The sequence below is a fragment of the Corella eumyota genome, chromosome 2, assembly GCF_963082875.1.
Source record: "Corella eumyota chromosome 2, kaCorEumy4.1, whole genome shotgun sequence".
Taxonomy (NCBI): Eukaryota; Metazoa; Chordata; class Ascidiacea; order Phlebobranchia; family Corellidae; genus Corella; species Corella eumyota.
The window spans coordinates 1,355,709-1,383,396 of NC_137491.1; the positions used below are offsets into that span (position 1 = coordinate 1,355,709).

Genomic DNA, 27,688 nt, shown 5'->3' on the forward strand with positions numbered 1-27,688 from the left:
AGACAACAATATTTATTTGGTACTCAGCAACGACCTTTGTAACGATCACTAAAAAACATTGCCATTAATTATTAATTTTATTAAGAAAAACAAGTGTTTTAGTTTAAATGTTATACATATTCACAACTTTTATTGTACTTCTATTATGGCTGTAATTAATGTCCACAACAAATGCCTGAAAACCCTGTTTTAAATGTAGTAGGAAAGTGTATAAAAGCAAGTATTTAAAATTAACAAATTTGTATTAACTTTTTTGGTTAATTACGGGTATTTTAAAAACAAAAAAATTCCAGCTCAAAATATTAACAAAAAAACTTATGCTGTTAAATTAGATAAGTATAAAAAAAGCAATGGTTGAAGAACATGATTTCTTAAATAAATGATTTCCCCCTGACAATAAAAATTTAATATAGCTAGCCATAAAAGCATTTATCATTAAAAAAACATTGCTATGCTTTTAGTAATATGTTGTTTAGTGAAATCTACTTTCTTATCAAAAAAAAGAAAACACGAACAATATTAAATTTCTCCAGAACATTTTCAGAAAATTTATCCAGAACATTTTCAGAAAATGCATTTTGGTGCAGATATAACTTACGACAAACTATCCTTACCATCAAAAAACAAAACTTATTTTATCTTCCCTTTCCAATGCGTTATTCCTTTGTAACTGTGTTTATTAAATTGTTACTGTCATTGGTGTATGTAAAACATGAATAAAAAATAATTGTTTATTAGGTAAACAGCATTAAAAATTTGGACCAAAAATTTTATTTCTTATCAATAGAGAAAAGTTTGCAAAAAACACAAATTATCCAATATTTATTAAACATTTTTTTGTACCATTTCAAACATTTTACTAGTCACGTAGGCATTTGATATAGGTTGCTTAAACAATGAACTGCGTGGTACAACAAATATTGCAAAATTAATTTATTATAATTTGAGTATCTAAAACTTTATCTTTAGTTACACAAGTCCAGACAACAACAATTACTTTTTATAAGTGTTAAAACAACCACGGCTTTTAAAATTACTTTTTCAAATACTATAAATATTCCAATTTATACAAATTTGTTTAACTTTTAATATGATTTAATTTATTTAAAAGCTACAATTTATGTTTACCATAAAAGCCAAACTAATATTATTTTTTTATGTTATTTGTATTAAGGATTATTTTACATAAAACTGTTTTAAATGTCAAATTATTGTAATTTGTAACTAGCAAAATCATATGAATGCTGGCATTCAAAATTACCAAATATTAACTTTGCTTTTTTAATGTAATATGGGCAGGTTTGAACCGGTACAAAATGCTTTACAATCGCTTGGTACAAAGTGATATACAAATATTTGTTTTAAAGACATATTTATAGCTGAGGTGGATTTTCATTACACTTTGTGCTAAAAACAAACAAAAACAACAATTTCCAAGAACAAGTTTGTTTAACAAGCTTGTTGCTGCATTTAGGCTTTAAAAAATCACAGATTTTTTTAGTTTTGCAAAATTTTACCCACATTACCCTTTTAATGTTTTAAACATGAAAAATATATTAATTAGTTTTGAGCAAAAATTATAGGCTAAGGTATTTTATAAACAAAAAATTGCCACCTATAAATAATAACAAAAAAACTTAGGTTGTTACATCACAGTATTGTAAACAAAACAATGGTTAAATAAGAAATGAATAAAAAGAATTCCATAGATAAGTGATTTCCCCCTAACAATACAATTTTAATATAGCTAGCCACGAGAGCTTTCATCATTAAACAAATATTGCTATGCTCTTAGTAATATGTTGTAAAGCGAAATCTACTTTCTTTTTAAAACAAAGCAAACACAAACAATATTAAATTTCTCCAGTACATTTTAAAAAAATGAATGAACTTTTTTCCATTTTGGTGCAGATATAACTAATAACAAACTATCCTTACCATCAAAAAACGAAACTTATATTATCTTCCCTTAAATTCCTTAACTTAAAATTAGTTTAATTTCTACTTTAAATATTTTTGGCCAAAATATTAACTATTAGAGGTATGTAAATTTTAAAGATTTTTTTAATTAAAAAAACAGAGTTTATAATTTTTTTAATATTTTTATTGCATGATTACTTTCTAACTGTGTTTATTAAAATGTTACTGTCATTGATGTATAAAAAACATAAATAAAAACTAATTGTTTATTAGGTGAACAGCATTAAAAAATTAGATCCAAACTTTTATTTCTTATCAATAGAGAAAAGTTTGCAAAAAACACAAATTATCCAATATTTATTAAACATTTTTTTGTACCATTTCAAACATTTTACTAGTCACGTAGGCATTTGATATAGGTTGCTTAAACAATGAACTGCGTGGTACAACAAATATTGCAAAATTAATTTATTATAATTTGAGTATCTAAAACTTTATCTTTAGTTACACAAGTCCAGACAACAACAATTACTTTTTATAAGTGTTTAAACAACCACAGCTTTTAAAATTACTTTTTCAAATACTATAAATATTCCAATTTATACAAATTTGTTTAACTTTTAATATGATTTAATTTATTTAAAAGCTACAATTTATGTTTACCATAAAAGCCAAACTAATATTATTTTTTTATGTTATTTGTATTAAGGATTATTTTACATAAAACTGTTTTAAATGTCAAATTATTGTAATTTGTAACTAGCAAAATCATATGAATGCTGGCATTCAAAATTACCAAATATTAACTTTGCTTTTTTAATGTAATATGGGCAGGTTTGAACCGGTACAAAATGCTTTACAATCGCTTGGTACAAAGTGATATACAAATATTTGTTTTAAAGACATATTTATAGCTGAGGTGGATTTTCATTACACTTTGTGCTAAAAACAAACAAAAACAACAACTTCCAAGAACAAGTTTGTTTAACAAGCTTGTTGCTGCATTAAGGTTTTAAAAAATTACAGATTTTCTTAGTTTTGCAAAATTTTACCCACATTATCCTTTTAATGTTGTAGACATGAAAAATATATTTATTAGTTTTAGGCAAAAATTATAGGCTAAGGTATTTTATAAACAAGAAATTGCCACCTATAAATAATAACAAAAAAACTTAGGTTGTTACATCTGAGTATTGTAAACAAAACAATGTTTAATAAAAAATGAATAAAAAGGATTCCTTAGATAAGTGATTTCCCCTAACAATAAAACTTTAATATAGCTAGCCACGAGAGCTTTCATCATTAAACAAACATTGCTATGCTCTTAGTAATATGTTGTAAAGCGAAATCTACTTTCTTTTTAAAACAAAGCAAACACGAACAATATTAAATTTCTCCAGTACATTTTTAAAAAATGAATGAAGTTTTCTGCATTTTGGTGCAGATATAACTATTAACAAACTTTCCTTACCATCAAAAAACAAAACTTATATTATCTTCCCTTGAATTTTTAATTGTAAAATTAGTTTAATATTTATTTTAATTAGTTTTGCCCGAAACATATATTATTAAAAGCATGTAAATTTGAGAGATTGTTTTAATTAAATAAACAGGGTTTATAATTTTTTTGCATTACTACTTTGTAGTTGTGTTTATTAGAATGTTACTGTTAGTGGTGTATAAAAAAATAAATAAATGTTTTTTAGGTCAACAGCATTAAAAATTAAGGCTTAAATTTTATTTCTTATCAACAGAAAAAAAGTTCGCAAAAAAACACAAATTATCTTTATTTTTTTAGATTATTTCTGTGCCACTCTCAATATTAAGCTAGTCACATAGGCATTTGATATAGGCTCCTTAAACAATGAACTGCCTGGTACAAAAACTATTGCATCATTAATTTAATATAATTTAAGTATCTAAAACTTTATCTTGAGTTACATGAGTCCAACACCATTTTTTATATTAGTGTTAAAACAACCACGACTTTTAAAATTACTTTTACAAATAAATAATATTATACTACAAATATTATAAATATTCTAATTTATACAAATTTGTTTAACTTTTAATATGATTTAATTCAGTTAAAAGCTACAATTTATGTTTACCATAAAAGCCAAACTAATATTATTTTTTTATGTTATTTGTATTAAGGATTATTTTACATAAAACTGTTTTAAATGTCAAATTATTGTAATTTGTAAGTAGCAAAAGCATATGAATGCTGGCATTCAAAATTACCAAATATTAACTTTGCTTTTTTAATGTAATATGGGCAGATTTGAACCGGTACAAAATGCTTAACAATCGCTTGGTACAAAGTGATATACAAATATTTGTTTTAAAGACATATTTATAGCTGAGGTGGATTTTCATTAGACTTTGTACTAAAAACAAACAAAAACAACAACTTCCAAGAACAAGTTTGTTTAACAAGCTTGTTGCTGCATTTAGGTTTTAAAAAATTACAGATTTTTTTAGTTTTGCAAAATTTTACCCACATTATCCTTTTAATGTTGTAGACATGAAAAATATATTTATTAGTTTTAGGCAAAAATTATAGGCTAAGGTATTTTATAAACAAGAAATTGCCACCTATAAATAATAAAAAAAAAACTTAGGTTGTTACATCTGAGTATTGTAAACAAAACAATGGTTAAATAAAAAATGAATAAAAAGGATTCCTTAGATAAGTGATTTCCCCCTAACAATAAAATTTGAATAAAGCTAGCCACGAGAGGTTTCATCATTAAACAAACATTGCTATGCTCTTAGTAATATGTTGTAAAGCGAAATCTACTTTCTTTTGAAAACAAAGCAAACACGAACAATATTAAATTTCTCCAGTACATTTTTTAAAAATGAATGAACTTTTCTGCATTTTGGTGCAGATATAACTAATAACAAACTATCCTTACCATCAAAAAACAAAACTTATTTTATCTTCCTATTTACATGCATTATTCCTTTGTAACTGTGTTTATTAAAATGTTACTGTCATTGGTGTATGCAAAACATAAATAAAAAATAATTGTTTATGAGGTGAAGCATTTAAAATTTGAACCAAAAATTTTATTTCTTATCAATAGAGAAAAGTTTGCAAAAAACACAAATTATTAAATATTTATTAAACAATTTTTTGTACCATTCCAAACATTTTACTAGTCACGTAGGCATTTAATATAAGCTGCTTAAACAAAGAACTGCGTGGTACAACAAATATTGCAAAATTAATTTATTATAATTTGGGTATCTAGAACTTTAACTTTAGTTACACGAGTCCAGACAACAACAATTACTTTTTACAAGTGTTAAAACAACCACGGCTTTTAAAATTACTTTTTCAAGTATTATAAATATTCCAATGTATACAAATTTGTTTAACTTTTAATATGATTTAATTTATTTAAAAGCTACAATTTATGTTTACCATAAAATACAACTAATATTATTTTTTTATGTTATTTATATTAAGGATTATTTTACATAAAACTGTTTTAAATGTCATATTATTGTAATTTGTAACTAGCAAAAGCATATGAATGCTGGCATTCAAAATAACCAAATATTAACTTTGCTTTTTTAATGAAATATGGGCAGGTTTGAACCGGTACAAAATGCTTTACAATCGCTTGGTACAAAGTGATATACAAATATTTGTTTTAAAGACATATTTATAGCTGAGGTGGTTTTTCATTAGACTTTGTACTAAAAACAAACAAAAACAACAATTTCCAAGAACAAGTTTGTTTAACAAGCTTATTGCTGCATTTAGGCTTTAAAAAATTACAGATTTTCTTAGTTTTGCAAAATTTTACCAACATTATCCATTTAATGTTTTAGACATAAAAAATATATTTATTAGTTTTGGGCAAAAATTATTTGCTTTTTATAAGTATTAAATTTAACATGATATTAAATCAAGAATTAAATCAATTACAGGTTCTGAGATTTAAAAAATGGTGTTATAATCGAAATATTACTTATATTTAAATTTATAAAAATTTGTTGCACTTTTATTTTATGTTTTAATCCAGTTAAAAGCTTTAAATTACAGTTACAAAAAATTGTAACTCCTGTAGTACTTTTTTATGTTATCTTTGTTAAAGATGTATATACATATACATGTTTAAATGTACAAATTAATGTAAATTTTTAGTAGAAAAGCATATGAAAGCTAGCTTTTAAAATTAACAAATATTTACACTGCTTTTTTGATTAAGAGTAGCAAGGTTTAAACTAGTTTGAAAAGATTTACTATTGGTACAAAATGATATATAAGATTGTTCTAGCAATATATCTAAAGATAAGGTGATTTTTTTCACAGACTTTGCACCAAAGACAAACAAAAACAACAATTTCTAAGAACAAGCAAGATTTTTGCTGCATTCAGTTTTGCAAAATTACAAAATTGTTAGTTTTACAGTTTTTTAACCCTCTATGTTATTTTATACATTTTAGATATAGAATAAACATACACTAATTTTGAAGTTATGTTAAATGCTATATTTTATTGAAACGACTGATTGCCAGCCTTAAAATAATATCCAATTTTAATATATGTAATGACTTTTTATTTTGATAATAAAACAAACACTGCTGTGCCCTGAGTAATATGTTGTACGTAAAAATGAATTATTCTATTAATTAAAAGCAAACACTGTTTCAGTTTTATAGAATTGTTTTAAGTTACTAATTAAGTTTTTCTGAATTTTGATGCAAATTTTAAATACAACAAACTGTTTTTACCTCATATTTATTAGGAAAATGAGAGTAAGAAAAGGCAATAAGATAACACTGGGTTCAAGGTTAAATATGGAACATTTATAAGCTATCTGTTAACACTGAGTTTAAGACTGAATATGGGACAAGTATAAGTTATCTGGTAACACTGTGTTTAAGGGTGAATAAAGGACATGTATAAGCTATCTGTTAACACTGGGTTTAAGGGGAATATGGGACATATATAAGCTATCTGTTAACACTGGGTTCAAGGGTAAATATGGGACAAGTATAAGTTATCTGGTAACACTGTGTTTAAGGGTGAATAAAGGACATGTATAAGCTATTTGTTAACACTGGGTTTAAGGGGAATATGGGACATATATAAGCTATCTGGTAACACTGGGTTTAAGTCTGAATAAAAATGTGTATAAGATTAGGCAGTCATTTAAAAGTGGGTTCAAGGCTGAATATGGGGTGAGTATAAGATTAAGCTATCAGTTAAAACTGGGTTCAAGGCTAAAAATGGGGTGAAGATAAGATTAAGCTATCTGTTAAAACTGGGATCAAGACTGAATATGGGGTGAGTATAAGATTAAGCTATCAGTTAAAACTGGGTTCAAGACTAAAAATGGGGTGAGTATTAGATTAAGCGATCAGTTAAAACTGGGTTCAAGTCTAAAAATGGGGTAAGTATAAGATTAAACTATTTGTTAAAACTGGGTTTAAGGCTAAATATGGTTGTGTATAAGATTAAGCTATCTGTTAAAACTGGGTTTAAGACTAAATATGGGTGTGTATAAGATCAAGCTATTTGTTAAAACTGGGTTTTAGACTGAATATGGGGTGAGTATAAGATTAAGATATCAGTTAAAACTGGGATCAAGACTGAATATGGGGTGAGTATAAGATTAAGCTATCAGTTAAAACTGGGTTCAAGGCTAAAAATGGGGTGAAGATAAGATTAAGCTATCTGTTAAAACTGGGATCAAGACTGAATATGGGGTGAGTATAAGATTAAGCTATCAGTTAAAACTGGGTTCAAAACTAAAAATGGGGTGAGTATAAGATTAAGCGATCAGTTAAAACTGGGTTCAAGTCTAAAAATGGGGTAAGTATAAGATTAAACTATCTGTTAAAACTGGGTTTAAGGCTAAATATGGGTGTGTATAAGATTAAGCTATCTGTTAAAACTGGGTTTAAGGCTAAATATGGGTGTGTATAAGATTAAGCTATCTGTTAAAACTGGGTTTAAGGCTAAATATGGGTGTGTATAAGATTAAGCTATCTGTTAAAACTGGGTTTAAGACTAAATATGGGTGTGTATAAGATTAAGCTATCTGTTAAAACTGGGTTTAAGGCTAAATATGGGTGTGTATAAGATTAAGCTATCTGTTAAAACTGGGTTTAAGGCTAAATATGGGTGTGTATAAGATTAAGCTATCTGTTAAAACTGGGTTAAAGGCTAAAAATGGGGTGAGTATAAGATTAAACTATCAGTTAAAACTGGGTTTAAGACTGAATATGGGTGTGTATAAGATTAAGCTATCTGTTAAAACTGGGTTTAAGACTGAATATGGAGTGAGTATAAGATAAAGCTATCTGTTAAAACTAAGTTTAAGGCTAAATATGGGTGTGTATAAGATTAAGCTATCTGTTAAAACTGGGTTTAAGGCTAAATATAGACTGAATATGGGGTGTGTATAAGATTAAGCTATCTGTTAAAACTGGGTTTAAGACTAAATATGGGTGTGTATAAGATTAAGCTATCTGTTAAAACTGGGTTTAAGACTGAATATGAGTGTGTATAAGATTAAGCTATCTGTTAAAACTGGGTTTAAGGGTAAATATAGACTGAATATGGGGTGTGTATAAGATTAAGCTATCTGTTAAAACTGGGTTTAAGGCTAAATAAGGGTGTGTATAAGATTAAGCTATCTGTTAAAACTGGGTTTAAGACTGAATATGGAGTAAGTATAAGATTAAGCTATTTGTTAAAACTGGGTTTAAGGCTAAATATAGACTGAATATGGGGTGAGTATAAGATTAAGCTATCTGTTAAAACTGGGTTTAAGGTTAAATATGGGTGTGTATAAGATTAAGCTATCTGTTAAAACTGGGTTTAAGACTAAATATGGGTGTGTATAAGATTAAGCTATCTGTTAAAACTGGGTTTAAGGCTAAATATAGACTGAATATGGGGTGTGTATAAGATTAAGCTATCTGTTAAAACTGGGTTTAAGACTGAATATGGAGTGAGTATAAGATTAAGCTATCTGTTAAAACTGGGTTTAAGGCTAAATATGGGGTGTGTATAAGATTAAGCTATCTGTTAAAACTGGGTTTAAGACTAAATATGGGTGTGTATAAGATTAAGCTATCTGTTAAAACTGGGTTTAAGGCTAAATATAGACTGAATATGGAGTGAGTATAAGATTAAGCTATCTATTAAAACTGGGTTTAAGGCTAAATATGGGTGTGTATAAGATTAAGCTATCTGTTAAAACTGGGTTTAAGGCTAAATATAGACTGAATATGGGGTGTGTATAAGATTAAGCTATCTGTTAAAACTGGGTTTAAGACTAAATATGGGTGTGTATAAGATTAAGCTATCTGTTAAAACTGGGTTTAAGGCTAAATAAAGACTGAATATGGGGTGAGTATAAGATTAAGCTATCTATTAAAACTGGGTTTAAGGCTAAATATGGGTGTGTATAAGATTAAGCTATCTGTTAAAACTGGGTTCAAGGTTGAATATGCAGTGAGTATAAGATTAAACTATCTGTTAAAACTGGGTTCAAGACTGTATTTAGGGTGTGTATAAGATTAAGCTATCTGTTAAAACTGGGTTCAAGACTGTATTTAGGGTGTGTATAAGATTAAGCTATCTGTTAAAACTGGGTTTAAGGCTGAATATGGAGTATTAAAGGGTAAAGATAGGACATGTATTAGTTATCTAATAATACTGGGTTCGGTGATAAATATAGGTGTAAGATTAGGTTATTTGTTATAACTGAATAGAATATAATGGCTTAATATAGAGTGTGTCTAAGATTAAGCCATTATGTATAAATTATATAAAAACAGCGAGTTAAAGAGTAAATAAAAGGTATATATGATCAAGCTCTGATTAATCATATATACCTCAAGGTTAAATATAAAGTGTGTATACGGTTATATACTTATAACCTGATTTTAAGGCAATATATAGGTTGTGTATGAGCTATATGAAAACGAAAGGTTCAAGGGTGAATATGTGACGGTATAAGATAACTGTTAACATTGGATCCAAAGGCGAATATGGGGAATGTAAAAGGCATTTTTTAAGACTGGGTCCAAGGGTGAATATGGGGCGTGTATAAGCCATCTTTTAACAGTGGGTCCAAAGGGTAAATATGAAACATGTATAAGCTATTTGTTAACGATGGATTCAAGACTGAATACGTGACGTGTATGAGCTATTTGTTAACACTGCACCAAAGAAATGGACTGCTATAAATGGATTTACACTGCACCAAGAATGAATTCAGTACGTTTTCATTTTGTTGAATATCTTATTTTTTGTCGTTTGGGCCCGACTGCTCGCATTGTTTTTAGCGTCTTACTCAATAGCGCTCCGCCATAAAAACGGTGGGGTTTATAGAAGTTCATTTGTTATGTGTTATTTCTGAAATAAAACTCGTATATATACCGTTCAGTTATAGAATTATTCGGGGACGCGGAATTTGAGGGAATGGAAAATGAAGGAACGGAAATTGAAGGAACGGAAAATGAAGGAACCGGAAAATGAAGGAACGGAAAATGAAGGAACCGGAAAATGAAGGAACGGAAAATGAAGGAACCGGAAAATGAAGGAACGGAAAATGAAGGAACCGGAAAATGAAGGAACGGAAATTGAAGGAAAGTGAAAAAAGGAGAGGCGGAATCTTAAAAAAATAAAACGCGGAAATTCCGTTGACTGTTTATTTGTATTAAATTCAATAATATTTTAGAAATAAACGAGAATTTTATAGAAAAGGGGTTAGGGTATGCTGGGGTAATAAAAATTAACTCATTATCGCTCATCAGTTCTTCATTTTCCGTTCCCGGTTCCTTCATTTTCCGTTCCTTCATTTTCCGTTCCTTCAATTTCCATTCCCTCATTTTCAGTCGACCCGAATTATTCCATACTTTTCCAATAGCACAAATTAAACATTTACAATTAGAAAATAAAATGCTTGATCGGCAAATTTTAAAAAGGCGTCAGGTCTGCAGGTTGGAAAATCTTAATAAAAGTAAATATGTTTTGTTTACTGAGTTTTCATATTGCATGCTAGGCTTAAAACCAAAGCAATTTATTCGTTTATTAACCCTGTGTATTATAAAAAGGCGTTGACAGATTATATTAATTAATTGTCAGTTTTGTTAATTAGTAAGTACTGAGTAATACGTTCGGCCGGATACTATGCTAAACCAGCATTTGCGCTTTAATATACCAATAAAAGGTTAGCGTTACATGTATTTAAGCTTAAAACTTTATTAGATTTTGTGAAATTAAATATATATACTATTGGTTAATTTATTTACATTGTCAGGTGTAAAAATGGATATAGGAATCAGAAAATTACAAGTTTTATTTGTGTTTGTCTGTCCCTGCAAACTGTAAAGTTTTAAAGTAACAAAAATAAAACAAGATGCTGTCACTTGCAAGAACAACTTTAATAAAAAGATTGAAAAACTTGAACAACAAATTTTCTGTAAGTTCATTCCATTCTGGAAGCAGTCAACGATATTTAACAGATGTCACAGACTGTAACAATATTGAGTTTATGCAAACAAGATACAAAGATTTAAAACGATTAATTAACGAGAATTATACCCAAGTTTGTAGCCTCGATTCTCAAGGCATTTTTGCCATAAACCAAATCAATTTTGCTGATATAAATGTCTATGGATTTGACTATGATTATACGCTTGCTCAATACTCGGATGTGATGCAAGATTTTATTTATGAAGCCGCAACTGAAGTACTCGTCAAAAAACACAACTTCCCAAAACAATTACTTAATTTTTCGCACTGTTCAGACTTTTGTATTCGAGGTTTACATTATGATATCCAAAGAAGTCTTCTAATGAAGGTGGATGCTTGTAATATTATCCAACTAGGGACCGTGTACAGAGGTTTACAAAAACTAGATGATCATGAAGTTGTTGAATTATTTGGAGGGTCGCGCCATATTCCAAAACATATTTTAGATCAATCATATGTTGGTGGAGATTCAATTCGGCAGTTAATGGATATTTTTTCGATGCCAGAAATGATGTTGCTATCAAATGTTGTCGAGTATTTCACAAGCAACAATATTGTTTATGATCCGACGATATTATTCGAAAGTGTTCAAGATGCTGTTCGGAGTGTTCATATCAACCAACTACACAAAGAAGTTATAAATAATGTTGACAAGTACTTAACCAAAGATAGTCTTCGTGAGCTAACCAACTACCTAGTATCTAGCGGTAAAACTCTATTTTTGATTACAAACAGTGGATATGAGTTTGTAAACTGCGGTCTTAAACATTTAATTGGTCCCGACTGGAAAGATGTTTTTGATGTCTGTATCGTCCAAGCTAAAAAGCCAGGATTTTTCTACAAAGGGAAACGACCTTTTAAGAGAATAATCACTGATTCTAAAGACCCATATGTGTCATGGGAGCATGTGAATAACCTTACAAAAGGACAAGTTTATACCGAAGGTTGCATCTCCGAACTGATGAAGCTTTCAAAGTGGAATGGTAGCGAGGTTTTGTATTTTGGCGATCAGATTTACGCCGATCTCTCGGATGTGACTCATGCTTATGGGTGGAGGACTGGGGCAGTTATTCCAGAGTTAGAAGATGAACTGATTGTCATGAATCGAGAGTCTTTCAGCAAAGCTGTTGTCTGGTTACAAACTCTTGAAAAATTGCTTGAGAGAATGCAGGTATAAATTAGTTGTCATTTTCCATAAAAATTATATATAGGTATGGCCGGATAGAAAAATTGTTTTATGTATAACATAGATCTTGCAGATGGGAAAATTGTTTGTATTTAATGTAATTAAATTAAATAATCTGTAAATAAGCACTCTGAAAGGCCTTACACATGGATTTTTATAAAGGATAAAATATTTTAAAAGGCCTTTTTTAGTACTGTATTCATATTTTTAGTAAAAAACTACACATAAAAATATTAATCGAAAACTACCAATTTTTACTTGAAATTTTAACAAAATTAATCATTTTTAAGGTATACAGCCTTATACATTTTTATAAAGGATTAAATATTTTAAAAGGCATTTTTTGGTAACTAAACTGTATTCCTATACCAATAAAAAAATTAATCGGAAACTACTATTTTTGATCTGAAATTTTAACCAACTCATATGAATTTTAAGGTATACAGAGATGCAGAATGTCAACAATTAATCCATGATTGGTTACAAGAAAGAAACGAACTCAAAGTTTCGGTAAAAGAAGTTTTTAACGTTCATTTTGGTTCAGTGTTTCGATCCCACTTAAACGCTTCATTTTTTGCCGGAAGATTATGTAGAATAGCAGACGTGTATACTTCATCTATCAATAATTTATCCCGTTATTACCCTGACCACTTCTTTTTTCCATTACGAGGTACATTACCGCATGAAAATATTATAAGTTTGTCGTTTCAACATGACGGTTACGATAACGCGATTGAAAAGGCTTTAAAAGACAAGCGAAAATCTGCCAAAAAATTTCTCCGATAGGCTTCATATATTTATTGCATTGTAATTATTTATCCAAGATGTTCCAATGTTTGGTATTACTGTATTTTTTTAGAATTTACTCAAAATTGTTTCAGCATATCGAAAACTTTTATAAATTTGTTATGTTATTGTTTTGAATAAAAAAACAACTTAAAACTACACAAAAAAATTTAAACACAAATAAGCCATACTTAAAACACATTGCCGATTAAACTAAAATTATTGTCTTGTTTTTTTTATGTGGTTAAAATATAATATTTTGGTGTGCACAGTTTTAAATGTTGTTTAACTCTTGCCGTATTTAATTGTTTGTATATTTTGACAAAAAAAGCCAAAATGCTGTTTAACTTACTAGTGAACAAACTCTTATTCCAAATTTTTTTTACCATATTTATAAACCTAATACATTTTAACACTGTTATTATCCATGTGCAACAGTTTGTTGTTTATGCTTAAATAAAATTGTAAAAAACCAAATCGACTTTGCATGATCTTTAAACTAAAGTTTAAAAAAGGGATGTGGCAAAAATTATTAACCTTTCAACTTATAAAACTGGTCTAGCAAAAAGAATAGTGGTTTTAAATATAGAATAAAACCAGGCTTTTTCGGTTAATACACCTAATTTAAAAGACCCTTGTCGCCAGCCAATATAAGATAATAAATTGCTAGAGTTATCTTCATTTGGTGACAAATAGCAGAAGGATACTTACTATTGATCATTGGTTCTTTTAAACATTGCTTTTTTAAAGGACTGGCTTCCAAACTCAGAAACTGATGACATGCATCATTCGAAGCAAGGTATTATTAATTTAGTAATAGCTTATAATTTTAATTTGATGTTTTTAAATTTAAAAAAAATAATGTGTTAAGCTTATATGACTGTTATTTTTTGGACCCTTTTAAAATGGGCCATAAGACAACATGAACTAGTCTGTAGATTTAAAAAACCTTTGCAAATGAATAAATGGCTGCATTTTTCTGGTAAAAAACGGGACCAGGTGATAATTCAAAAAAAAAATTATTTTTGTGACCCCCAAAAGAATGTATTTATGTGAGACCTGTAAATCACATTTATTAATGTGTTTTTTTTCTAAACACTCATATCTGCCATAAAACAAGATTTAATAATTTGCTGTTTGATTTATTTCAAAGGAATAAACCTAGAAGAGTGAGTGGCTCCGATACCTGGACGACCGTGTTTAACTGGTTTGTAGGTGATGCTGAATTCACCCAAATAACGACCAATCATTTCAGGCTAAAAACAAAAATCAGTTTAAATATAGTAATGTTAATGTGTTGACTATATTTATTCTTGAAATTAAACAAAGTTTCACCAAAAACTGGGGAATTAATTTAAAAGTTTAATTTAAAGATTTTTTTTGTGTATATCTTAATCCTCGATGTGGGAAAGTCGAATGCACGACTTAAACATAGAGTAACATCAGTTACTGCTGATTTAGTGCTGGCTCAGCAGGAGTTCACACCGTTTATAGCGCCTTACTCAAGGGCGTTACAGCATGAGATTAGTTGGGATTGAACCCAAGACCTCATGTGTGGTGTAGCAAGTGTTCTTACCACTACACCACGCTGCCGGTTCAGATAGTGTTGTTAATGTTTTGACAATAATTATTTTTGCAATTATTGTCTAAATATCAAACAAATATTTCATAATTTATTTGGCAATTCCGATTAACATTCGCCTAAAATTTAAGTTAAATAAGAAATAAACTAAGACTAAATTAATCCATAAAATTTCATATTTATATTTAATTTGAACTATTCTAAAAATATTAAATAAGGAAACTGTTTTACCATTCTAAACTAAGAAAAAAAAACAATGTTAGTTTTCTCTCGCAGTTTAAATAAATCTAGCTAAAATTACAGCGTTTTTCAACTTTATACTAGGATGCGATTTATACACACTAAATATAAACTGTTTCAAAGTTTATTTTTGAAAAAAAAATTTCCTTTTAAGTAAAAAATCTCACCTTAACTTCGACCTGGTTAAAAGTCTTTCCGTTATAAACCCCGACCATGCTTCCGACCATCTCTGGCTCGATGATCATGTTTCTAAGATGAGTTTTAACAACTTCTGGTTTCTCCAAAGCTGGGGTGTTCTTCTTGGCCTAAATTAACAAATTTTGTAATAAGTATTTAAGGTGTTAGAATATCTGGAATCATTTTTTAAGCTTGGCTGACCACAATAATAGTGGCATTGAGACATTTTTGAGTTTAGACCAATAAGATTATTTTATATATACTTAAAACTGAAATAAACAACTTTTAGCGGCATGGCACAATTAGGTTCTGAAGTATTTATTGGAGGTGACATTGTAGAATTGAAATTTTTATTTTAGAAATTTTATGCAAGTGAAAAAAACTTTTACCTGAAATATTTTATTAAATTGATCATATTTTTCCTATTTTAGTATATATACCAATTCTAAATAACTTTGCATTGGAAATATTTTGCACACACACATGCCCAATTTTTGATTATAATTGTTCTTAATAATAAAATAATAGTAATAATCTGAACTATAAATAAAATGAACCTAACAAATGATAAAAATGCACAACAAATTTTATCTTTTTATCATGACCTTAGTTTACACATGTTCTTATAGTCTGATAGTTTAGATAACCTAATAAAAACTTTTAAAAAATAAAACCTACAAAAAAGTTAAAACTTTACCTTTCTAAGTCTTTTAAGAAGAGCGTTGTGTTTTCGTTTAATTCCTCGGTTGAAAGCTCTGCGCTGACGAGCACAATACATTTCCATCATTTGCTCTCTAATAATTTATATTTAGAATTAATTGCAAAAATAAACAACATTGCTAAAACTACTTAGGACACTAATATGAGCACTCAAGGTCATAAGTTTAAGTCCCACTGCCCCTATTGTAAGAAAAAAAACAAAAATTGCGAACTTTAAGAAAGAATAAAATGTTCGCATAATTTACGTTAAAACTACACTAAAATTATACTTTAAATTTATTAATTTTAACTCTAAAACTATTCTTCAAATATTACCTGGAAAAGTCAAGCAATTGATCGAGATCTACACCTCTGTAGGTGTATTTACGAAAAGTCCTTTTTCTAGGAGCTGGGGCCGCTGCGTCTGCCTAAATACACACAAAATAAAAGTTCTAACATACTCTTATAGATTTCTTCTGTTAATTAAGGTTTGTGTTAATTAAATATCTTGATTTAACCAGCTAAAAGTCGACCTACCATTTTTTCCAACCTGTTTAAGAAACCCGAGTAAAAAAGACCGGAGCGAGTCGGAAAATCATAACATTACTTTTTCAGCAAGGTGGCGCTATATTTTCACTCCCGTGTACTTTTTTAAGATGTTTATAGATCAGCCGCGATTGTTCGGTCTAGAGCAAAGTGGGCGGAAGAAGGTGAAAAGAACACGAAATATTTTTTAAATTTAGAAAAGCGCCACGGAGATAAAAAAATTATTAACCGATTAAAAGTTCAAAATTCCATTTTGACGGACCAACATTCTGTTTTAAAAGAGCTCTCGATATTTTATAAAAACTTGTTTGCTCGGAAAAAAGATATATATCCGTTGGATAAAATCCGACACTTTCTAACAAACCTTAACCTGCCGAAGCTATCAGAGCCCCAAAGAACTGCAACCGAGTCTCTTATAAGTAAAAATGAGTGCCATAAAAGCATGAAAAGTATGAAAACAAACAAATCTCCTGGCCCTGATGGGTTTCCTATTGAATTTTATTCAAAATTTTGGTCAGAGTTGCAGGACCCATTACTTAAATGTTATAAATATTCGCAGGCCACCGGCACTTTAAGTGAATCTCAATGCCAAGGTGTGGTTACCTTAATAGCTAAACCAAACAAAGATACTCTTTTGGCCATAAACTATAGACCTATAACCCTACTAAATGCAGACTATAAAATACTAGCTAAATTAATTAACTCTAGAATTAAACAGCACATCGATGATCTAGTCTCTCGAGACCAGACTGGGTTTATACCGGGCAGATATATAGGGGAAAATTTAAGACTTATATTCAATGTTATTGATTATGTGGATAATTTAAATCTTCCTGGGGCGATTATTGCCCTAGATATATATAAAGCTTTTGATACCTTAGACTGGGTCTTCATGAAAGAGGTTCTAATACAATTTGGATTTGGCCCATATGTACTATCATGGTTAAATACATTTTATAGATGGCCTAAATGCTCAGTTATCAATAATAATTTTCTATCCAGCTATTTTTCTATACAGAGGGGGGTGCGCCAGGGCGATCCGTTATCACCAACGCTGTTTGTTCTTTGCATAGAATGTCTGGCAACGGCAATACGAATAAACAAATCTATTCAAGGTATTAAAATAAATGAAGACCGGCTTAAAGTATCGCTCTTAGCTGATGACACTTTGGTGTTTCTCAACGGTGACTCGGATGAATTTGATAAAGTCTTTGAAACTGTAAATCTTTTCGGGGACATCTCCGGGTGTAAGATGAACATAGAAAAATGCCAAGCCTTTTATATTGGCGCAAGTAGAAATAACCAAGATCATCCCTTCGCCTCCGCTGGCCTTCAATGGCCGTCGGAGAACATTAAATATTTGGGCGTTTGCATACCGATTTCCAAATACATTAGTGATAAACAATTCTTCAACTTAAACTTTAGCGAAACACTTAACAAAATTGCAAACATACTCCAAATCTGGTCCTCTCGGGGCCTTACTTTAATCGGAAAAACAACGATAATCAAAAGCCTAGTTATACCTACTTTAATATATAAACTTAGCGTTGTACCAGTGTTGCCACCAAAGGCTTTTTTGGCAAAATTAAAAAGAAAATTGTTTGTTTTTATTTGGGGTTCCAAATGGGAACGTGTGAAACGCGAAACACTACATCTTCATTATAAAGAGGGAGGAATTAATATGATTGATATAGAAAGTTACATCTTAGCCTTATACACACGTTGGGCAGCAAAACTCTTTGATAAGAACTTTAAGTCTCAATGGAAAAACATAGAAAGTGCGTCAGGAAACCTGCAAACAATTGCGAATGTGATGTGTTCCAAACTGATTTACAACCATAAAGACATAACGAGGATTTTACCGCTTCGTAACTTACGAACAACAGCACAACTATTAAAAATAATGTTACCACCTGACGATGTCGCCGAACCAATATTTCTTAATAAGACCACTAAATATCGAGGAAAATATCTCTTTAACCCCAACTGGCTACAACGTGGATTGACCGACCTCTCACAACTATATACAAACAATGGCGAACACATTGAATTTAGCGACCTAGTTTCAAAATATAACATTGGAAATACAAATGACGATTACATTTTTTATATAAAACTAAAATCCAAGCTACCATATGTTGACGACTCTTATTTTAACAATAACACGCGCTCAGGTTTAAAATACATAGATGATATTTTACTTTTTCTTAAAACATACGGCGGTACAGTTAAGTCTATTTACAATTACCAATTAAATAATACAAAAACTCCGATTAAACAAAAATTAAAATGGCAATCTACTATTAACGACCCGAGTTTAAACGAACACGTATGGAAATCAGTCTATAAACTAACTGCGGACACAAGTTTGACGACTAGATTGCGATCTTTTCAAATTAAATTAAACCTTAGGGCCATAGTTACTAACGATGCTCTCTTTGCGTTTGGGGTGAAGACCACGCCTGTATGTTCCTTTTGTAAAGCCGAAAGTGAGACCATTTACCATATTTTTTGTAAATGCCCAGTAACCAACGTGTTCTGGGAAGATGCCATATCCTGGATTGCGGCCACATTAAGACTTCCTTTAATTATTTCTAACAGCGAACGTTTGTTTGGAGTGGTCTCGCATGATCACTCTCATTCGTTAATTAATTTATTATTATTATGCTCTAGATATATTGTTTATATTTGTAAATATGCTGAACGGACACCAACAATTAGGGAACTTATTTTTTTTGTAACCAACTTAAGAGATTGTGATTTGTATCGTTATAAAAAATTTAAAAAAATGGAAAAATTTTTTACAAAATGGTCAACTTTGCCTTAAACTATGTTTATGTTTGTATTTAGCTATTTAAAATTTTTAATATTTGTTTTTTAATATGTACTACTACGTGCTACGCTATTCTTTCCTGTGTTGTACTGTATGTCGAATAAAAAAACTTTTGCTAAAAAAAAAAAAAAAAAAAAAAAACAAAAAAAAAAAAAAAAAAAAGATGTTTATAGATCACCCATTTCTTTTGGGTTTAAATTTATTGTTTTTTTACGTTAAGAAGACTAAATAACTGCCTAAGAAATTATATCTTGTTTATTGCGTGTTTAATATAGCAACAATATACACAAAAACAAATTCATAAAATGTAAAATCCTATTCTTAATACGGTAACTATTTTTCCTAAACAATTTATAAGACAAATTAGTTTTGCATATACAAGTTTAAACTCGATTAAACAAATTATTAAAGCTATTAGTTAGTACACATATCAATTATTTTTGTCCTTAATTGCCTATAAAAACAGTCAACACAAATCAATTCAGGTTAAACTAACTATAATCAACACATGAACCAACATACTGCGTTATAGCTACACACGACGTCATCACACCTTCCCGTGACGTCATCAATTATTTAAAAGTAAGATACGTTCGATTAATTAAATAAACATTACAGGTAATCGTGTGAGAGATTAAAGAAAGAAGTTTTAGTTAAAAATGAGAGAAGCTGGACGTTTCTTTTTCTTCTTTTTCTCTTTTTTGCCTTTTTTAATAATGAGAGAGGGTTCGATTTCGGAATAACCCTCGGGTAACTCTGGCGGAGGGGGTAAATCGTTGTCAATGTCATCCAAGTACGCCATTGACCTTGACCTATGACCTTTGGTTAGGGTGGAACTCTCTTCGCTAAGTTTAAGTGTTTGTAGAACTTTGGTTTTTAGAAGTTCAGCTCTTTGATCAACATTATCACGTTTAAAGGAACCGTGATTGCTCAGACCTGAGTCGTTTTCAGCACTCCCAACCGAGTTTAAACTTTGAACACTTCCCGTAAATGAAGATCCGCGAGATGACGTCGGAGAGCATTTATCGAGCATTTCTTTAGGGATAAGGGGAGATGGGGGGAGTGAATTTTTGCCTTCGACCTTGGGTTTTAAAGATTTAGAAGGTGGCAGCGGAGCGGGGGGAATTGGTAGGTTATCCACTGAGGGTTCTAGAGGTGTTTCCCCGTCTTTTAAAGGCGAAGGTAAGGGTAAATCCTCATTTTCATTAGTATCAGGCTCGGGAAAATCCCCGTTTTGGGGTGGTTCCGGTAATTCTTTATCGCTAAAAAGGGGAACTGGGGGTTTGTCGTTATTTAGGGGTAAGGGCGATGGAAGGTCATTTAAAGAAACATCAGTGGGCGAGTTTGACCCCCCTGAAGGAACGTCGGTAGTCTCCCCTGTGGATTTGACCTTGAGACCGAGAGGAGGGGGTTTAATTGCACTTGAGGGCACGTGACCTCGCTTCTTCGGTTCTAAAAAAAAATAATTTCAATTTTAAAATTAAAATTTTTCAATTTTTAAAATTTAAATAAAATTGATTAGGAGGGCGTTATTTCAGTATATTCTATGCTAAAACACCGCAATATAAATTAAACTAAAAAGCCTTAACAAAATTCAATCATTTTGGTAAAATCTCTTTTTTGTTTGGTTATAAAACTTTCAAGTTAGATTATAAAGATTATCATGACATTACACATCTCACAATTCCACCAATTAGGGAAAGTGACGTCATTTCCTTTTAGGTTTTATAAACTAAAACGTAAATAACTAAAAAAAATTAAACTACAACAAAAATAAGGAAAATTTTAAAATAACAAAAATGAAATTTAAAATTAAAAATAAACATTTTTGCAACCCTTTTATTTTTTTCAATTATTATGATGTCATACCTGTTGGAACTGTTGGCGCTTCAATATCCATTTCACTTGTTAAAGCCTGAAAAAAAATTAATAAATTGAGCAACAAGACAACAAAAAAAGGTTTTTCAAAAAAAGTTTTTTTTTTAGTAAAGATTTTTATTTTTTAATTGGTAGTATATAAAAGATTAAAGTAAATCATTTAAACATAAACTTAGTTCACTTTTTAAGTTATTTAAAAATGTTTTTTAAAATATATGTATTAAGAGTGACCTTATAACCTTAAAATTGAAAATAATATTTTTTAAATTTCTATGAAGCAAATTATTATTGTAACTTACTCGTTCTTTTAAATGTGTTCTGCTCGGAGGTCGCCGCTTGGCGGCAGCAGGTTTGGCGCGCATTTTGGTCACGTGATTCAACTTGACGTCACCACCCTAAAAATAAAACATTTCTAAATATTAAAAAAACTTAATAATTATTCAAAATGTCTTTAGGTAATTTTTAAGCTAATGTTGTAAATATAAAAAAACACAACATGTAAGTGATGTTATGACGTCACTATAACACCACAATGACGTCACACTCACCATTCTAGTTGAGGAAATCGCCTCGTTCAACTTCTGATACCATTTCTCCATGACGTCACTTGTTTCAGTGTAAAACATTTCGCGTTGTACCTAAAATCAAAAAATTTTAACACTTATTACGTCATAATGTTACTAAATAAGCAACATAATTACGTCATAGAGTTAAACACTTAACCATTTAAGATTAAACCGGCAGCGTGGTGTAATGGTAAGAACACTTGCTACACCACACATGAGGTCGTGGGTTCAATCCCCACTGATCTCATGCTGGAGCGCCCTTGAGTATGGCTCTATAAACGGTGTGAAATAAACGGTGTTTAGGATAATTTATAATATCCTAAACTGCCACAGGCAACTTGAGACTGGGTTAAAGTAACTGATGTTACTCTATGTTTAAGTCGCGCATTCGACTTTCTCACATCGAGGACAAAGATATATACAAAAAAAAAACTTTACAATCAAGATTTTACAAAATGCTCTTAAACTAAAACGAAAGTCTTTAGATCATAAAAAACAAATTTACGAGCAAAATTTATTTCAATAAATTTAATCATTAAACTTGGGACATAATAGGCTCTTAAAGCGATAATATTATCCTAATAAAGATATAAATAGTTTTACTAGGTTTTAGAGTGAACTAAAACACAATTTATAAGTAAATTTTATTTTTGACGTGTTTGCCAAAATCTAAAATAAATAGAGGGCCGTGTTTTTTATTTTATATCACTTTAAGGTGATAGCTTTTATATTTTATGTGGAATGGGAGTTTTGTTGTGACATGTTCAAGCTATCTCTAAATGCCAGGCTTAAGGGCGAATAATGAAGCATTGGTGCGGCTTGAACTCGAAACCTTTTGGTGTGTTTAAACTATCTGTGAACGCCGGGCTTAAGGGCGATAGTGTGGCATTGGTGCGGCTCGAACCCGAAATCTTTTGGTGTGTTTAAGCTATCTGTAAACACCGGGCTTAAGGGCGATAGTGTGGCATTGGTGCGGCTCGAACCCGAAACCTTTTGGTGTACATAAGCCATTCATAAACACCGGGCTCAAGGGCAAATAGTGTGGCATTGGTGCGGCTCGAACCCGAAATCTTTTGGTGTGTTTAAGCTTTTTGTAAACGCCGGGCTCAAGGGCGAATAATGTGGCATTGGTGCGGCTCAAACGCGAAACCCTGTTGGTGTGTTAAAGCTATCTGTAAACACAGGGCTCAAGGTGAATAGTGTGGCATTGGTGCGGCTCAAGCCCGAAACCTTTTGGTGAGTTTAAGCTATTCGTAAACGCCAGGCTCAAACGCAAATAATGTGGCATTGGTGCGGCTCGAACCCGAAACCTTTTAGCTCGTAATTGGATACCCGGTATATCTAGGTAACAGAATTAACTAGAACTATCAAAGTATAATCTTTAAAGTAATTAACTTACCTTAGTTTTAGTTTTTTGTCCAGGTTTAGTTTTCAAAGTCTCAAGAATGAAAATATTTGGTTTCTTTTCTGCTTCCTTCTTGCTCGCTTTTACACAATTTTGATATAGAGATAAGTCTACAACTCCACAGTTTTTATCTTTCTTATCAGTAGTCTGCAAAAATTTATAAGAAAAACTAAAGGGGCGATAAATTCTAATATTGCATTAAATTAGAAAATAAAAAATAAAAAATGTTTGCAAAATAACTTAAATTAAGTGAAATTATTTAAAGTTTTAAAACATTAAAAAAAGCGAAAATCCTAAAAAGTGGTATTTTCAATACCTTTATACTATAATTTACGATACAAAAAATTCAGCAAAAATCCTTTTTTCTTCGTCTTTAAAATAAGACGTAGTGGACGACAAATATATGTTTAGATTTGTCCAATTTAGATGCTTTTACAATAAAAAAACGGCATTTAAGGTAAACTATCACAGGCAAATATTAGTCGAAAGTTGCGACCATATTACAACAAATTAAAATCCCAAACTTTAGGGTGGGCTATCAACTACTAATAATAATTTTAACTAAATAAAATCCTTATTTAAATCTTCCATTTACAAACAAAATATAACTTACCGTGAATTCGAAGAAATAAAGTTTTCCGTCTCTAATTAAACACCATCTTTTTCTCCATCTTTTACGCAACCATCCCTCTTGTATTTTACGAAACAACCATCCCGCACCATTCTCTATATCGTCAGTTTGAGCGACTTGCTCATCCTAAATCATACAAGTATATGTTGAGATTTTAAATATTATTTTTTAATTATATTTTTTAATTAATTTATTCTTGATGTGGAAAGGTCGACTTTAAGATCTAAACATAGAGCAACATCAGTTACTCCGACCCAGTCTCGAGTTGCCTGTGAGAGTTTGGGATATTATAAAGGCCCGATAATTAAACTGCTGAATAAGTGCTGGCTTAGCAGGAGTTTATACTGTTTATAGCGCCTTACTTAAGAGCGTTACAGCATGAGAGCAGTAGGGATTGAACCCACGACCTCATGTAATGCTGACCACTTTTTTAACCTTGTGTCATTGTTTAAAATATAAAAAAAATGCACTTTTTCTTACAAACTAACTAAAATATTGCGTAAAAACGCTTTTAAACAATCTTTTAAAAGTATAAAAAAATGCTGTTGGTGGGAATCAAACCACCAACTTCAAAGTTAAAATTCGCGTTAAATAGAATATAATTTACATGACTAAATTAGGTATATTGTTTTGAACGAGGTATTGTTTAAAGTAATAAAAGTTAAACTTAATTTTAACGAGATCATAAATAATTTAAAGAGCTAGTAGACATAGGATTATGCACTAAAGTTTTAAGTTATTAAATTTGCTAATTTTTGAACCCTAAAAATAAAGAAATTGTATTATATATATTTTAAAATGTTTTTTTTTACCATTTGTCCGTTTTCTTTTTCAGTCATTTTGACAATTCAATTTTTTTATAAATTTGCTAAATCATTTTTTTTATTATTATCTACAAAAATAAATTAAAAATTTAAAGCATTGTCAGTTAAAAAATACTTTTACAAAACTACAACAAAATATATAAGTCTAAATATAAATTAAAGCTTAAAATTTACTTCAAAATTAGCCAATAATAACAAAACAAAAAGTTTTTAAAAATCAATAGTTTTTTCTTGATTACATTTGAATTTCTATTACTTTAAATCCACAAACAGGAAATAACTTAATAATTAATTACTTGATGACATCACAATTAATTATTATGACAACAATGCAACAATAAGGTCATAGTAACTTTTATTCAAATGTTTTATTGCAAAACCAATATCTGAAAAACTATGTTAAATTAAAAAGCTATTTTAACCAATTTCTAAACGCAAATGTAGTTTTAAAAACAACATTTAAACCACACAATATCAGTTAAAATACTGTTAAATATTTTTAAAATAATAAATAGCCGTTTACACAAAATTTAACATAATTTTAATGGCTTTATACAAAAATTAAACACTTAAAATTTACATGCATTTGAACCCTTACTGAGCATATTAAAACTAACAGTACAATGCTTTTACTATTATAAGTTTCAATACTGTTTTATATACAAAAAAACTAATCGTATGTTATATTATTAGCTACTCTATAGATCTATACAATACTAATAGTATTACTAACAGTTTACTATTAGGTTCTATATAATAACACTTGCTTGAAAATAGATTTCTTATTCTAGCCTCCCAATGGAATTTAAGTTCAATAAATTTCGGTTATAAGAAGCCCTTATAAGCGCTGTACATAAGCCAACAATACTAGAACATACGGCGACTCTATAATCGTTATTTACGAGCGAGTCCACAAAGAAATGGAATTGATTTTTTCGGCTTGTTTTAAAACTGTATCGGTTGGGATTTAAACTTGCAATTTTTTTTAAACATTTCTTAAAAATTAAAGAATTTTAAACCTAATATAATAGTGCCTATACTATAGCATTAAAAATCATATAATTTGGTTTATTTAGTTTTGAGTATGCTTTTCACTTGAACAAAACTAGTAATTTTCTATATATTAACTTAAACTATTTAAACCATTACTAACTTCACATAACACTACGCATTATACATATCTTAAACACTAAAATAACAGTTTAATATTATGTTAATTAATCATTTTAAAATGCAAGCATTTTACAAAGGATTTAGTAATTTTAACATACTGCTTATCATGTAATATATCCACACAATATGATGTGCTTATGACTCAATAATAAATACGTGTGCTTAATAATAAGAAAACTTTTTGTAACTTTTGTTTAATTTTATTTGATTTAAAAAATCTTTAAGCTAAAACTGTAAACAAATACAACTCTTGCTTAATTCTGCTCAAGCCTATTCTTTATAAACTTTATTTAAATTTTATTGCATTAAATTCACGTTTTAGCGCGTTATAAGAACCGATAAAGGTGCCGGTCGCTTTAAAACAGTTATTTTCTATGTGACGTCATAGTACCAGTCAATTTACTTCCTTGTTACGTTGTTATTCGAAGGCAAAAACGTCACAAGCCTTAAATTCGATTTAAGATGACGTAACCAAATTATGCCAGCAATTTAAAAATATCAGACATTCTTTTTGTAGAAAAATTAGATTTAATTGCAGAGGCACCTTAACTTTACTGCTGTATAATAACAGTGTTTGTATAGCTTTGGGCTAAATTTAAAGTCACTTACAGCTTAAATTTAAACTTGCATATAAGTAATTATTAACCAAGTTTTGCATCTTTGCATTTAGTTAATTATTAAAACTCTTTTGCTGTGTACTAAGTTAAATAAATCGCCCTTAAAGTTTATGTTTCTTTAAGTTAAACTATCACCAATTTTCTCTGTTCTTTCTTATGCGGTTTTACATACAAAACATAAAGTTATGTGTTATAGTTAAATAAAGCTAAGTTAAATACAAATATGTTTATTATAGAGTGTTTGAATTTAAATAAAACTACCCTAAATTATACACAACGTACTGTACGTAACAGACACACTGACTAATAACTGTATTCTTAAGTTAAATGTATGTTTATAGACTTATATAGCTTGTTGGGCTAGCTTGAGACGCGGTATGAGCTTGCATATCTACTTGAACCTGCAAATTAAACTTTACTTTAAATTTGCTATGTCTTGTTTAATAATAACAAAACATTTTTGCGCATTTTTGCGCACAACGTTGTACTGGGCTCGTTTTTTTCCTCTCTCGTTTCTGTTTCTCTTTCTCTTTTTTCCTCTCACAGGAAACGGGGAGAGACGCCTACGTTTGTTTTTTTGTTTCTTTTTTTATCTCGGTCAAAACAAGAAAAATTAACGCATTTAACTATAAGCTAAATGGGGTTAAACAACTTTTTGTTCCAAAATACGATTTGTAGTAAAAAATAATTGTATAAAAAATTTAAAAATAATTTATTTTTCAGAAACCGTAAGTCGTGCGTTCGAAACCCACTACTGCTATTTTGGTATGGGTTTAAATACTGCGTTAATAAATATATTTTAAGTCGAATTTTACCATAAAGATCGTATAAATAAAAAGAAATTAGTTTAAAATATCTCAAAAAAAAATAATATAAGAAAAAAGACTATAAACTATATCAGAAAACAAGACTTTATAATCGCATTTTAACCACATCGAGGATAAATATAATTAAAAAATTTAAACAAATTCGTTAAACCATAATCAAACGCCTACCCAATATATTCTCAACATATTTTTTGACTAAGTTTAACCTACCCACATGTGTATGCAAACTTATTCGACTTTAATAGACAAGGTAGTTGTTAAATACAATTTTAAAGAATTAAGTA

At 29.6% G+C, this 27,688-nt stretch overlaps 3 protein-coding genes across 3 annotated transcripts; 1 reads left to right on the forward strand and 2 right to left on the reverse strand.

Annotated features, from left to right (window-relative positions):
- The first annotated feature begins 11,226 nt into the window (after positions 1–11,226).
- LOC145741667 (5'-nucleotidase domain-containing protein 3-like) lies at positions 11,227–13,877 on the forward strand. The gene is made up of 2 exons (XM_082559292.1): positions 11,227–12,605; positions 13,059–13,877. The coding sequence occupies exons 1-2, from the start codon at positions 11,319–11,321 to the stop codon at positions 13,404–13,406; spliced, it is 1,635 nt and encodes a 544-aa protein (XP_082415418.1). The 5' UTR covers positions 11,227–11,318; the 3' UTR covers positions 13,407–13,877.
- A 626-nt stretch (positions 13,878–14,503) lies between these two features.
- Positions 14,504–16,697, reverse strand: LOC145741598 (small ribosomal subunit protein uS19-like). Its single transcript, XM_082559203.1, has 5 exons — positions 16,642–16,697; positions 16,441–16,532; positions 16,103–16,199; positions 15,396–15,533; positions 14,504–14,662 (listed from the first exon to the last, which is right to left on the reverse strand). The coding sequence occupies exons 1-5, from the start codon at positions 16,642–16,644 to the stop codon at positions 14,549–14,551; spliced, it is 444 nt and encodes a 147-aa protein (XP_082415329.1). The 5' UTR covers positions 16,645–16,697; the 3' UTR covers positions 14,504–14,548.
- A 3,032-nt stretch (positions 16,698–19,729) lies between these two features.
- Positions 19,730–24,887, reverse strand: LOC145743143 (uncharacterized). The gene is made up of 7 exons (XM_082561051.1): positions 24,776–24,887; positions 23,946–24,089; positions 23,327–23,479; positions 21,910–21,999; positions 21,661–21,756; positions 21,353–21,398; positions 19,730–20,935 (listed from the first exon to the last, which is right to left on the reverse strand). Exons 1-7 carry the CDS (start codon positions 24,800–24,802, stop codon positions 20,133–20,135), a joined length of 1,359 nt encoding a protein of 452 aa, XP_082417177.1. The 5' UTR covers positions 24,803–24,887; the 3' UTR covers positions 19,730–20,132.
- Between the last annotated feature and the right edge of the window lie 2,801 nt (positions 24,888–27,688).